Below are 14,200 nucleotides of genomic sequence, written 5' to 3'. Positions count from 1 at the left end.
ATTGATTGTGTGAAGGTGGTTTGGGGGTTCTTGTGTGACCAAATCTCACATCTTTGATTTCACACTGGAAAATCAATCTTGCAAATATATTTCCACTTTCTGGCCTGTTTTGGACTGTAAGCTCCCCAAAACAGAGAATTTTACCAAAGCAAATTATTGCCATTGAGAATAAAAGATAAAACAGAAATGAAATCAATGTCTCAATTCAACCAGTATTTATTGAGCTGCTACAATGAGCTGATTCCAAATAGGTACTATGAAGAAAGTTTTAGACATTCATTCCTAAATATTTACTGAGTGAATACTACTTTGTGATTTGGGCATTACGAAGCACTTTTAACATATATTATGGCATTTGATGTTTAGGTACATATGCAATACATAATGATAAAAATATACTTCAAATATGTAAACAGAGTATATATTTACTTATACTTTATGCTTTTACATATATGCCTACATTATAGGTGTATAGAATGAGAATAAAGTTAGGCTAACAAGGTGGGATTTAGTTCTGTGGGGATAACAGAAATATTATTAAGAAAAAGAGACCAGAGATAACTCTGTTAAAAATGAGGAATAAATCTCATTTCAAAGTCAATTTATTCAGGGGGACATGGATCCTAATTTTCCTGAAGAGTAGAATGTCTTTTTAAAGATCTTGCTTTGTAGTTTCAGAAAACTGTAAATTTCCTTCACCATGTGGCCTGGATAGTCACCTAGCACAAGGTACACAAGCATAATATCACCAGGGTACCTTCTCTAAAGACTAATGCGGTGACCCTGGTGAGCTTACAGATAGTATGTAAAAAGCCACAGACAGTGGCTTCCCTTTGTCACTCTGACCTACTCCCTCAGAGTGCTCCACCTTCTGCAGTCTGTAAGGAGGTGGTGATGAAGCCCTGCACCTTGATTGCTGGGGTTGCTTACGGCCTGTTTACCATGTGCTTAGAATGACAGGCTCTGACACTCATTTCAACAGAGCATCATATCCTTGACCTAACCTGAATGTTCTGTGAGACTGTCTGTGTTCCAACCACAGGGATTTACACAATTAATTATCACAAAACAATGAGGTGTGTCGCTTAAGATGGCACCACACCCAGTGATACTTCCAGAGAAACCTATCTCTGTTCCCAGTTACTGGAAACTGAGTCAGGCCTCAGGAAACAAGTAATGGCTCTGGAAATGAATAATCAAAAACAAATGTTTACCCTTTTCAGGGAAAAAACTGGCACTCACCTTCACCTTTGGTCTGGAGGGATAGTGAAAGGTCACATTATGGAATTCAATTTCACCCTTGACTCTATCCAGCTTATAACCATCTTCTGACATGCTGTCAATCATGGGTTTCTGGAGGGCAATTCAGGAGAGATGTAGCAACAACACATGCTATATGCATTTACTGTCCATTTTAATTTGTGTTAACTCATAAAACAGAACAACCAGTAGGTAAAACACTGCAGAGATATGCTAAAGATAAATTGCTTCTGCATTAAATATTTATTAATAATAGTGAATAATAATGATAATAATCACTACTACTTTTGAACTATTATATTACTGCATATTATTATTAAATGTGATACCTTAATATAATAATACATATTTTAGTCATTTAGTTAATATTTATTGAATTATTGCTATGAGATATGTATATATTATATTACCATGTTGTTAACTTAAAATGTTATTAATGTTTGTTATAATGCATTAAATTATACATTAATCACATTATTTAAATATTATGGGAAGCAATGTGTAGAAATTTTAATGTACTTTTTCATTTACATAATTGTCATTGTAACCTATCTAGACAAGTGATGTGCCTATTTTTCAGGTAAGGAAGTGGAGGAATCTCAGATAAATTGTTTCTTGCCTGGGGCCACACAAGTAATCAACTAAGATGGGAGCCACTGGGACTCACTGAGGACATAATATAGATGATGATTAGAACTATATATAAAAATACCCAATTGAATCCCACCATTGTTTACATCCATAAGAATAGGGTCCTAATTAGAATAAGAAATAAACTATGCTTATATGATTTTATCAAAATGGATTCTACTGTCACATATGACTAAAAATAATCCATAAAAATAAATACAAAGAACTCTTGGCCAACAGAGTCTTCAGATGTTACCACCTTTCAATTGAGTATACTGAATTCCACCGTTCTTGTTAGTAGAAAGTCTAATCTAGAATTTAACCATTCTGGTTAACCAGTCAAGGGTGGTTAACCTCATGCTACCAAAATACTCCAGGTTCAACTTCTTCCCTCTTTCGTGTCTGGTAATAGAAATTCACCACCATAGTTCTGCTTGGGGATATGATGTTATCTACTTTCTTCTTGGATCTTTAATAAGAGTAATACAATAATCTTTAAATGTCGTAATTTTTAGTCATAATTTCACAGGGCTATGTATTTAATTTGAACATATAACAAACCTAAAATGAGACTGAATAAAGCATCACTTTTATATGCTTTCTAACAATATTTTTAAAATATATTTTAGTTTTAGGTGGATACAATGTCTTTATTTTATTTTTATATGGTGCTGAGGATCAAACCCAGTGCCTCACATGTGCTAGGCGAGTGCTCTACCACTTGAGCCAAAACCCCAGTTGCAAGCTCCTCATACTTTTTAATGTTAGAAGAAATTCCTTTAGGGTTCATTCCCTGCTTCACCCCACCCACCCCCTACTGGCCTTTCCTTTTGGCTTTTACATACCCTGTCTATTGTCTCAAAAATACTGACGGCTGCTGCACGCCCAGCAGCAAAGGCTTCCAAACAAGAAGATGCATTGCCAAGATTCAAAGCTCCTGTTAAGACACTGAAGAAAATCTGAAATGAAAAGAGGGAAATAGTTTTTAATGTGTTTTTTGCCAATTTGTAAATAGTATGCTCCTACCATTTGGGTCATCTCTGGAAACTGAAAGATATCTCAGAAATATTCTTCCACAGGAGTTTGAAAGCTAAATGACTCTTTGGTGCTTGGAAAGGTCTGACCTAGTTTTTGTTCTATAAAGTATCTCCAATCTCTCCACTATTGTGATTTCTAAAACTACATTTTTTTCCTGAACATCATTCTTCTAGAAAGTAGGAAAAATAATATGTGGAAGCAAGGCAACACATATACACAAAGGAGGTTAGAATAGTTAGATAATCCATTGGATTTGTTATATACTCAGCCTTATAATGGTTTTCTAGTTGAAGGGTAACCTAAATAATAGACATACTAAGGTTGGCATGATTGTCCTAGAAGTTGGTTCATGCAAAATCAATCTGCCATTACTGCTACTAGTATGCTTGTCACTAGGATAACTATTGTTGCTACTGCTACTAATGTTGTTCTACTGCTAACAATGATAACAAGTATGTTGTAAGTGCTTTATCTCTATTACTTCATTTAATTGTCACAACAAAGAGGAAACAGACATATTTGGAAGATCCCTCATTTGCCCTAGGTTACAATATGTACTTAGTAGTGTTTGAATCCAGGCATTTGACTACCATGCTATGTAGCTCCCAACCTCATCTGTGGCTGGCTGCATTTCAGGTGGAATGGCCAGGTTCCTGCACACAGCTGGGGAAGCTATCCGTTGACTTGCCAACTTAGCCATCTCTTTAAGTTTGGGAAAGACTACTTGATCATGGATGTTCCTTCCAAATAGCATTCTGTGTTAAATCTTTTTAATTTAAAATTTTTCTTATAATTATTAACACATATTAATTGTACAAAATAATGGGTTCCATCATACTTACGTACTTACACATAACTTGCTTAAATCACATCCACACTCCCTATGAACATCACTTAGCCTCATCCTCCACCCCCTCATCTTCTTTCCCTTTTCTGATTGTCCCCTTACTACTTTCCTGTCATAGATCATATGGTATTCTATTTTTAGTTTTTTTGAGGCATCTCCATACTGTTTTCCATAGTGGCTGTACTAATTTACATTCTCATAAACAGTATAAAAGGATTCCCTTCATTCTCACCAGCACTTGTTATTTTTTGTTTTCTTGATAATAACAACTATGACTAGGGTGAGATGGAATGTTAATGTCACTTGGATTTGCATTTCCCTGATGGCTAAAGATCTTGAGCATTTTTTCATATATTTATTGGCTATTTGTGCTTCTTTTGAGAAATGTCAGTTCAGCTTATTTGCCCATTTACTGATTAGATAACATGTTTTTTTCTTGGCATTGAATATTTTTTCTCATTCTACTTTTTTATTATGACATGTCATTGTTCCATACCAAGAACCATGATTTCTTGAAATATAATTGCAAATAAAAAAACATTTGGAGTTTGAAAAAATAATTATTCATTATCATGCATATTTACAAGTTCATTAAGTAGATTCTCATTTTCAAAGTTTTATAAAACTCCTTTAGAAATTATGGAGCAGAAATAGGGAAGAAAGGGGCAAGAGACTTTCCACTAAAAGGTGAATTATAAACTAGGAATAAGCACAAATATTTTGTGACAAACATGGAGGGTAAATACTTGGGAATGACACTAGCCAAAATATATCATTATGTTGTGTGTGTATGCATGTGGAAAAACTCCAATGACTAAGCAACTTTAAAAATATGGAATATCACCTTATATACATTCAAACAATGTATAATAATGGCATCTTCAACAAGATTCTCCTGAAAAACAAAATTAATAATATGTAGTGGGGGATGTGAGAAAAAGAGAGAGAAAGGAGTGTATTTTAAGTAATTGGCTCACACAATATAGAGGAGCTGGCACTTTTGAAATCTGCACTGCAGGATGGCAGGCAGCAGATCCAAGGAAGAGTTGATGTCTCAAGTCTAGGGGTGCAGATAGAATACCATCTACCTGGGGGACTTCATTCTTCTATCTTAAGGTCTTCAACTGATTGCAAGAGTCTCAGACTGCTTAGCTGGCATATGATTGCAGCAAGATTACTGCTGGTTACACATTCAAGTTCACTGGTAATTCCTTCCAGCAGAGCTCCCTGGCACAAGTGCCGGGGTTCAATGTTCCTCTTCACTAAAGGCATGGCTCACAATCATGTAATTGTTAACTTACAAGTTGCAGAACTTCCCTCAGTTAGCAGCATCACTTTGGCTCAGATATCAGTAGTAACAGCAACCAAAATTAAATCGGTCCATGGTCCACCGCCAGCGCCGGAGCTGCGCTTGTAGCTCCATCTTCCCGCCGCTCCGCGGCCGCCTAGCGCCACTTCCCGCAACACACCACACGCAGCGGCTGCGTCCGGCCCGGTATTGAATTTTTTTAATATTTATTTTTTAGTTGCAGTTGGACACAATACCTTTATTTATTTATTTATTTTTATGTGATGCTGAGGATGCCTCACACGTGCTAGGCAAGCGCTCTCACAACCCCAGTCCCCTTGGCATTGAATTTTTTGAGTTCTTTCTGTAGTTGAGATACCTGAATAGCTGGCATTTTTTTTTTTTTCTCCTATTCTGTAGGCTGACTGTTCATCCCATCGATTGTCTCCTTTGTTGTGCAGAAGCTTTTTAATTTGATGTAATCCTATTTGTCAATTCTTGCTATGATTTCTTGAGCTATTGGAATTCCATTCAGGAAATCCTTGCCTAGACCAATATATTGAATTATTTCCCCCTTATGTTTTCCTCCAGCAATTTCAAAGTTGTCAGCTTACATTAAGGTCTTTGATTCATTTTGAATTGATTTTTATACAGGGTAAGAGGTAGAGATACAGTTTCAGACTTCTACATGTAGATATCCAGTTTTCCCAGCACTATTTGTTGAAAAGGCTGTCATTTCTCCAACACATGTTTTTGGTTCCTTTGTCTGAGACCAGATGGTTATGGATGTGTGGGTTTATTCCTGAGTCTTCTATTCTATTCCATTGATCTACATGTATATTTTTATGCCAAAACCTGCTGTTTTGTTTCAAGGCTCTATAATATACTACAAAATCAGATATTGTGCTACCTCTAGCATTGTTCTTTTTTCTCAGAATTGCTTTGACTATTTGGGTCATTTGTGTTTCCGTATGAATTTTATAATTTTTTTTTTTTTTGGTCATGTGAAGGATGTCATTGGTACCTTAATGGGCATTGCATTAGATTTGTAGATCACTTTTAGTAGAATAACCATCTTAATTGTCATACTCCATTAACATGAAGTGTCCTTCTCTCTTCTATTGTTTTCTTTATTTCTTTAGCAATTTATAATTTTCATTGTAGAGATTTTTCATCTCCTCTGTTAGGCAAGGCTTATTCCCAGGTTTTATTTTTGTTGATTTCTTTTCTTTTCTTTTTCTTTCTTTCTTTCTTTTTTTTTTTTTTTTTTTTTTTTTTTTTTTGGCTATTGTAAATGGGATTGTTTTCCCTTTTATTTCTTCTTAATTTTTTTTTCTTCAGTACTGGGGATTGACTTCAGAGGCACTCTATCACTGTTATATCCCCCTTTCTTTCTTTTTATTTTTACTTTTGAGACAAGATTTCACTAAGTTGCTGAAACTCACCTCAAACTTGGGGGTCTCCTGCCTCATCCTCCCAAGTAACAGGGATTTCCCGATTTCTTTCTCAGTGAGTTTATTATTGGTGTAAAGAAAGCTGGCAACATTTGTATGTTGATTTTGTATCCTGCTACTTTGCTAAATTTTTTATTAATTCTAAGAGGCTTTTGGTGGACTCTCCAGGGTTTTCTAGGTGCAGCATCATATAATCTGCATACCAGGATTATTTGACATTTCTCTTTTCCTACTGGTATCTCTTTTATTTTTTTTCTCTTGCCTGATTGCTCTGGGTAATTTCCAGTGCTATATCAAATAATTATTGTGGGAGGGGCTGGGATTATGGCTCAGCAGTAGAGCGCTCGCCTAGCAAGGGTGGGACCCAGATTTGATCCTCAGTACCACATGCAAATAAAGGCATTGTGTTGTGTCCATCTACACCTAAAAAATAAATATTAAAAAAAATAATTGTGGGAGTGGACACCCTTGCCTTGTTCCTGATTTTAGAGGAAATGTTTTTAGTTTTTCCTTATTCAGTATGATATTGGCTATGGATTTGTTGTATATAGCCTTTATTATGTTGAGGAATGATCCTTCTATATTTATTAAGGGTTTTTATCATAAAGTAATGTTGAATTTTATCAAAGACTTTTTCTACATCTACTGAGATGACTATGTGATTTTCTTCCCTTGGTTCTATTTATGTGTTGTAGTCCATTTATTGGATTGCATAAGTTGAACCAACCTTGCATCCCTACAATGAAGCCAACTCTATCATGGGGTATGATCTTTTAAATGTGATGTTTAATTTGTTTTGCAAGTATTTACTGAGGATTTTTGCATCCATATTAATCAAGAATATTAGTCTGCCACTTTCTTTTTGTTGTTATTGTTGTGTGCTTGTCAGGTTTTGGTAGCAGGATAATACTGGCTTGTACCAATGGTCTTCATAAAGACAAGGAAGAAGCAATGAAGCCATTTCTCAAGTTGATCTCTAGAAGAGACACAAGTCTCCTCTTATCCCTCCTGTCAACCAAAGAATATATACTAGTCATATGACTCACATGGAGGATCTTTCACTGGTCACGCCTTCTTACCAAGGTGAAGTTGACACCTGTGTGAATATAGCCTTTTCAGGTAATCAAATGATCCCAGCATGGAGGTTTCCATAGACCAGACCCTACCTACTGGTTGTGTCTCGTCAAAGCAAATTTCCCCAGAGGATCTCCTCATTCTGTTTCTTCCTTGTGGTTGGAGCAGTTGCTCTGTGGACTTTCTTAGTCTTCCAGCCATTTTCTTCCCTCTCCAGAAGCCTCTACATTCCATACATCAGGATGATTAACAGGGCCAGGGCTGCTCCACATGGGTGGTGGGCTAAATTTATGCTTTCTCCCTTAATTACACACCCTATCCATGGGGATAAGTGATCTTTTCATCTGTCCTTGTTCCCTTTCTTCTATCACAACAGAAGCTTCCTCCCATGGTCAAGTTACTTAAATATTTCAAGCCCCAATGTCTTTATCTGGAACAGAGGGGTAATGATAATATATACTTTGCAGGATTGTTAGGAAGATTAAGTGAGAAAATGTGTATAAAGACAGTTAATCCATCACTGGTCACATAAATGAATGATAGTGATGAAGAAAATATTGAGAACTCACTCTTACAAGGTGGAAAGGTCAGCAGACAGAACAGTTCTTATGACCTAAATTGGCTTAAGACCACCATTATCAGAAGTCTTACTATCTCAGTAAGGGAAGCCTTTCTGTGCCCTAAATCTTGGGTGGGCAAACATCTTCTATAAAGGCCAAATACCGTACAGTTCAGGCTTGCCAGGCCACATGGGCTCTCAATTACTCAACTCCACCATGTAGTACAAAAGCAGCCATGAATAATAAGGAATAAATGCCTGTGGCTATGTCCCAATAAAACACTTTGTAAAAACAGGTGGTGGACTGGATTTGACCTGAGGGATGTATTTTTCTAACTCATTGGAGGCTTAAATTGAGGTTTGGAGTCAAACTCTTGCTCATCCTGGCTTTGCAAGCTGTGGCTTCATGCAAGTGTCTTCCTGGAGGTTCTTAGGGGAGAGTGCATGAGACAGGACGGATGCATGTGCCCCAAACTGTCACAGTAGACAACGCATCCCAATAGAGCAGCATTTTTTCACCCCAAATATCATACCCTTTAACCCTGTGGACAGAACAGTGGGAAAAGAGGCTACTGCAGAACAAAGTGTGTAGGCTGTGCTGGAGGAAGGGGGCCTGTGGTTCCCTAGAAGATAGATCTGGAGGCAGGAAAATAGTGGTTCTATGGAGTCTCAGAGACCCGAGTTCAAGTCATGCTCTATACCATTCGGCACATTTTTTTTACTTCATGGCCTCCCCTTTATTTTTGAAGTGGTAGTATAATGACGCCAATTACAGAATTCAGCTGTATGACCTGTGGTAATATATGAAATACCTCACCACTCAGTGCTTGACACCGTGTGCATGCTGAGTGGATGGGACTTTCTATTACTGTTATTGTTTTTATCATTGAAACCTGAAACTCGAGAGACCTTTTGCCCCATTCAGTTGCCCAACATTCTTTCCTAAGAGACTACAGAGTAGATTTTTGTCTAAATATAAGTGATACTAATTACAGTCACTATGTGAACCACTTACCATTTATGCCCAATTACCATGTAAACAGTAATGATTTTGTGTATCACAAAATATGCTAGATTAACCTAATTGTAAATTAGTTGATTGATTAAAACATTCAACTCAGCTCTAGAGTACTTAATCTTCATAGTTTGCTTCTTAAAACTGTGTGTGTGTAAGAGAGAGAGGATTATGCTGCTAAAGGATGACTCTCCTCTTCCAAAAGAGGCACTTCCTTAGGCAGAGGTTCATAGGAATAGGTTAGGAGTAAGTAGTTCATAACTGATGATTAAAATGTTAGAGAAACATAGTATGTCATGTCCTCACACAGTAAGTACTTAAGAAATACTCAGTAAAAGAATGAATTATTCACAGAAAATCTAAAGTAGCCCATAGTCCAACTGGCAGGAGAGTTAAAGATCAGAACCATAAGACTGGATTCTCGCTAGAGAGAGTTACCAGCAGGATTTTTATTCAGTGCTTCCAACTGGAATTGTGTATTATTCAATTTTCAATTTATCAATTCATTTCCCCTCTGAACTGTCATTGGTGCATTCCTCTGCCCTCTTGTTGTAGGCACGGAATGAAATGAAGGAGGGCTTTCTCTGTGCGGGCCTTTCTACAGAGTGAGCAGATAGAAGCAGCTGAGGCTAAAGCCATCTACTGGTAATCCTGGTTTGGTAAATGTCAAGAGCTTTTAGAAGCATTTGGATCAATAAAGACAAAGGACTTCAGAGTGAGATTTCATACCTTCAATATTTTCACTTTCCTAATGTACAAAACTATGTCTAAGTTGTAAGGAATAGTAACACTTTCCCTTTTAAAGTTTATAAAACATTTTAATATGTATTATCATATTTAGTTTTTTAAACTAAGCTCAATGACATGGCAGATGTTCATATTTTAGTGTATTATGATGCTCTTAATGAAATAAAGTCAATCATTTGTTTGTTGTTTGTTGGTGGTGTTGGAGATTAAACTGGAGGTCTCAAGTATGCTAAGCAGGTCCTCTACCACTGAGCTACATCCCGGTCCTAATCATTGCTATTTGAAATAAAAATCTTATTCAATTTTCTTTAAAAATATATTTATATTAAAACAGTAGATCTCAAACTATAAGCTTTCAGATAAATGTGTGTGTGTGTGTGTGTGTGTGTGTGTGCACGCACACACACGTGTGGTGCTGGGGGATTGAACCCAGGGCCTTGTGCATGCAAGGCAAGCACTCTACCAACTGAGCTATATTCCCAGCCCTTTTAGCTATATTTATAGCTGGAAAATACATGATTTTGATATATTTTGTAGTTTAATTGTACCTGTTCCATCCAGAATGTGCAGCCCAAACATTTTATTTAGGAATCTTTCGTTTGTTTTGTTTTTTGTTGTTGTTTTGCCTTCTTTTGTTTGGGATGGGTCTAGCTTTTTTGCCCAGACTGGCTTTGAACTCACAACCCTCCTGCCTCAGCCTCTGAGTAGCTAGGATTACAGGTGTGCACCACTGTACCTGGCATTATTTAAGAATCTTATATAAAGCGATTTCCCATCTCCCTGAGAGCTCAAATAAAACAAGTATTCTATTTTTACTTCAATTACCTCATAGACTTTACTGTCTGAGGGCAGAAAGGGATGAGGACACATATAAATAAGCACAAATGCTCCATGTGAGACAAGTGTGCCAAAGAAAAGCTGTAAATGCCATGAGAAAGAATGACAGACTGGATGGGGATGGAAGGCCAAGTGGGAAAGTGACATTCAGCTGAGAATCCAGGGGGCCAGTGCAGACCACTGCTAAGGAGGAAAGACAATGGTAGAGGAAACAGGATGGGAAGCCTTCCCTGACCCCAGCCACACTGGTCACCCTGCTATTCACTCTCAGGATTCTTTGTCCTCTGAAGCTCATCTTGCCATTTGCCATTATGCACTTACACGATTATTTAATTATTACTTGTCTTTCCCATTAAACTGTGAATCCCATCAAGCCACAACAAAACAAAACACACACACACACAAAAAAAAGTTTCTTTTGCTCACTATTCAATCCCCTGAACTTTGGATGACTCTGGCATACAGTAGATGCTCAATAATTACTTAGTGAATGAATAACTGATGGAAAGGACACTGACAGTTAAAGTGGCTATGGCATTAGTGATGGCATGACACAGCACAAATGAACGATAAAGTCTGTTTGTATTGTCTGCTCAGTTGAGGATATTATTGACTCTATACGTAACTCGTTATGTTTCACAAATGTGTCCATTAAATACAGAGCTTGCACTGTAATTAAACTAAATCATGTGATTTGCTAATTTTTAACTGAGGATCACTGACTTTCCATTTTCTTGGCATAGTATCATTTGGACTCAGGCAGAAAACCATCAATTTATAGCTATAATAGTTTCAGTTAATTAGAAATCATTAAATTACGGGTCTAATCAATCCAAATGCTCAGCAGCTCTTCACTATGGAATGCCTAAGTATTGTTTTTCTGCAGATAGACTCTGTCGGATCATTGATTTTTTTTTTCCTCCCTCAGACACTAAAGGAATAAACCACACGTGTAATCCATGGACCTTTCTGAAGTTCCAGTAGGAAACATTACAGCTAGATCAACAAGTTCAAAGTACCTGGACAAGAGTTCCTGGTGTGTATTCTCCTTCATCCAGGATGAGTTTGGAGCCATACCAGAAGGCCAGCGCATAACAAAAAAAGATGAGACACCACATGTATCCAGTGAAGAATCCCATCACTATCCCTTTTCTAATTCCCCAGCGCTGAGCAAACACAAGATTTTTCTCATATCTGTGAAGAGAAAATGTTTGAGGTCATATCAGCAGATATAGCTCAAGTTATAATATTTAAAACAGGCCACAATGCAGTGGTTTTACTTAATCATCATAAAACCACCCCAAACATAGAGAAGCTTTAGGGAAAAAAATCCACAATAACCTTTGCAATTATTTAAAGTCTGTTTAAAACTGTCAATGTAAAGTTGATCAACTTTTCTCCATCCCCTCTCCACTCCTCATCCTCTGGTAACCACTTTTCTACTCCCAACTTCTATGAGATCAACTTTATTTTATATTCCACTTAAGTGAAATGATGTGGTACTTGTCTTTCTGTGTCTGGCTTATTTCCCTCAACATAGTAATCTTCGATTCTATTCATGTCATTGTGAATGACTGGGTTTTGTTCTTTTTCTGCTAAATAGTGTTCCTTTGTGTATATGTACCACATTTTCTTTATCAATTCATCAGTTGATGGATTGACTATTTCCATTTCTTAGCTCTTGTGAATAGTGTTCAATAGACATGGGAATGCAGATGTTTCTTTGACATAGATTTCATTTCCTTTGGATTCATAATCAGTGGTAGGATTATCAGATCATATGGTTGTTCTATTTTTAATTTTTCAAGGAATATTAATAATGCTGAACATCACTAATAAACAGAAGAGGATTTTTTTCTTTGGTGAAAAAGTTTTAATCTGGGTTATTTGTTCTAGTTGTGGGGTTTTTTTTCCAATTTGTTTACTTTGCTATTACGTTTTTAAGTTCCTTACATATTCTGGAAATCAACTCTTTTTCAGATGTATAGTTTGCATATATTTTCTTCCATTATGTAAGCTGTCACTTTGTTAGGGGTTTAACCCCGCTGCTGAGCAAAAGTTTTTTTAATTTAATGTAACCCAGCTTTTCTTCTAGAAGTTTCATAGTCTTAGGCCTTAAATTTAAATTTTAATCCATTTTAGGTTGAGTATCATATATGGTATGAGATAGTTTCATTCTTCTGCAAATGAATATTAAATTTTCCCACACCATTTATTAAAGAGACTGCCCTTTTGTCATTGTGTGTTTTGGGACTCTATCAAAACTAAGTTAATTGAAGGTCAATGTGTGGATTTATTTTGGGGCTCTTTATCTGTTCCATTGTTCTATGTGTCTATTTTTAAGCCAATACCATTCTGTGTTGATGATTAAAAGTAGCAAGAGTTTGAGATCAGATAAAGGTGATACCTTCAAATTTGTTCCTTTGCTCAAGTCTGTTTTTGCTGTCTGGGATTTTTTGTGGTTTTGTATGAATTTTAGAAATTTTTTTCTATTTCCATAGAAAATGCCATTGGAATTTTGACAGGGATCAGATCGATTCTGTAGATTGCTTTAGGAAATATGGAGATTTTAACAATATTCAATTATTTCAATCCACGAACATATAATATCTTTTCATTTATTTGTACTTTCTTTAATTCCTTTCATTAATGTTATATAGTTTTCAGTGTACAGATCTTTCTTCTCCTTGGTTAAATTTATTCCTAAGTATTTTAAATTTTGTACCTATTACAGTTAGGATTATTTTCTTGATTTCTTAAGTATTTTAAATTTTGTACTTATTACAGATAGGATTATTTTCTTGATTTCTTTTTTCTGATAGTTCATTGTTAGGGTACAGAAACACTACTGAGTTTTGTATACTGATTTTGTATCCAGCAACTTTACTGGATTTGTTCATTTCATTTAACAGTATTTAGGTAAAATCTTCAGGGTTTTATCTATGCACTGTGTCATCTGAAAGCAGAGAGCTCTTCCCTTCTTCCTTTCTATTTAAATGTCTTTCCATTCTTTCTCTATACTAATCGCTCTGGCTAATAAAAGTGGCGAGAGTGGTCACCCTTATCTTGTTCTTGACCTTCAAGGAAAAGCTTTCACACTATGGAGTATGATTTAGCTGTGGGATTGAAATAAACAGCTGAACTGTGTTGAGGTTCATTTGTTGAGAGTTTGTGTCATGCACAGATGTTAGATGTTTTCAAATGACTTTTCAGCATCTATTGAGATGATTGTATAGTTTTGCCTTTCTTTCTGTTAGTGCAATGCATCACAATTTGCATATGTTGGACCATCCTTGCATCCCAGGGATAAATTCCACTTGATCAGGGGAAGGACCCTAAATTTGGTTTGCTAATATTTTTTTGGGAATTTCTGCATCCAAGCTCATCAACGATATTGGCCTATCATTTTTTCACTTGTATCCTTGTCTGTATTTGATATCAAGGTGATGCT

General features: G+C 36.3%; 1 protein-coding gene across 3 annotated transcripts in view; it reads right to left on the bottom strand.

Moving 5' to 3' along the window:
* The window catches only part of Abcb11 (ATP binding cassette subfamily B member 11), a 79,090-nt gene that overhangs the window by 44,213 nt on the left and 20,677 nt on the right, over positions 1-14,200 (bottom strand). For all 3 annotated transcript variants that reach the window (XM_076866114.2, XM_076866116.2, XM_076866115.2), the window contains exons 9-11: positions 11,769-11,943; positions 2,736-2,849; positions 1,243-1,353 (exon numbers count right to left, since the gene is read on the bottom strand). In XM_076866114.2, coding sequence (XP_076722229.2) covers positions 1,243-1,353; positions 2,736-2,849; positions 11,769-11,943 — 400 coding nt within the window. The remainder of the gene's footprint in view (positions 1-1,242; positions 1,354-2,735; positions 2,850-11,768; positions 11,944-14,200) is intronic.

This window comes from Callospermophilus lateralis, chromosome 9 (genome assembly GCF_048772815.1).
Source record: "Callospermophilus lateralis isolate mCalLat2 chromosome 9, mCalLat2.hap1, whole genome shotgun sequence".
NCBI classification, from domain to species: domain Eukaryota; kingdom Metazoa; phylum Chordata; class Mammalia; order Rodentia; family Sciuridae; genus Callospermophilus; species Callospermophilus lateralis.
This window is presented reverse-complemented; position numbering and strand designations above follow the sequence as displayed.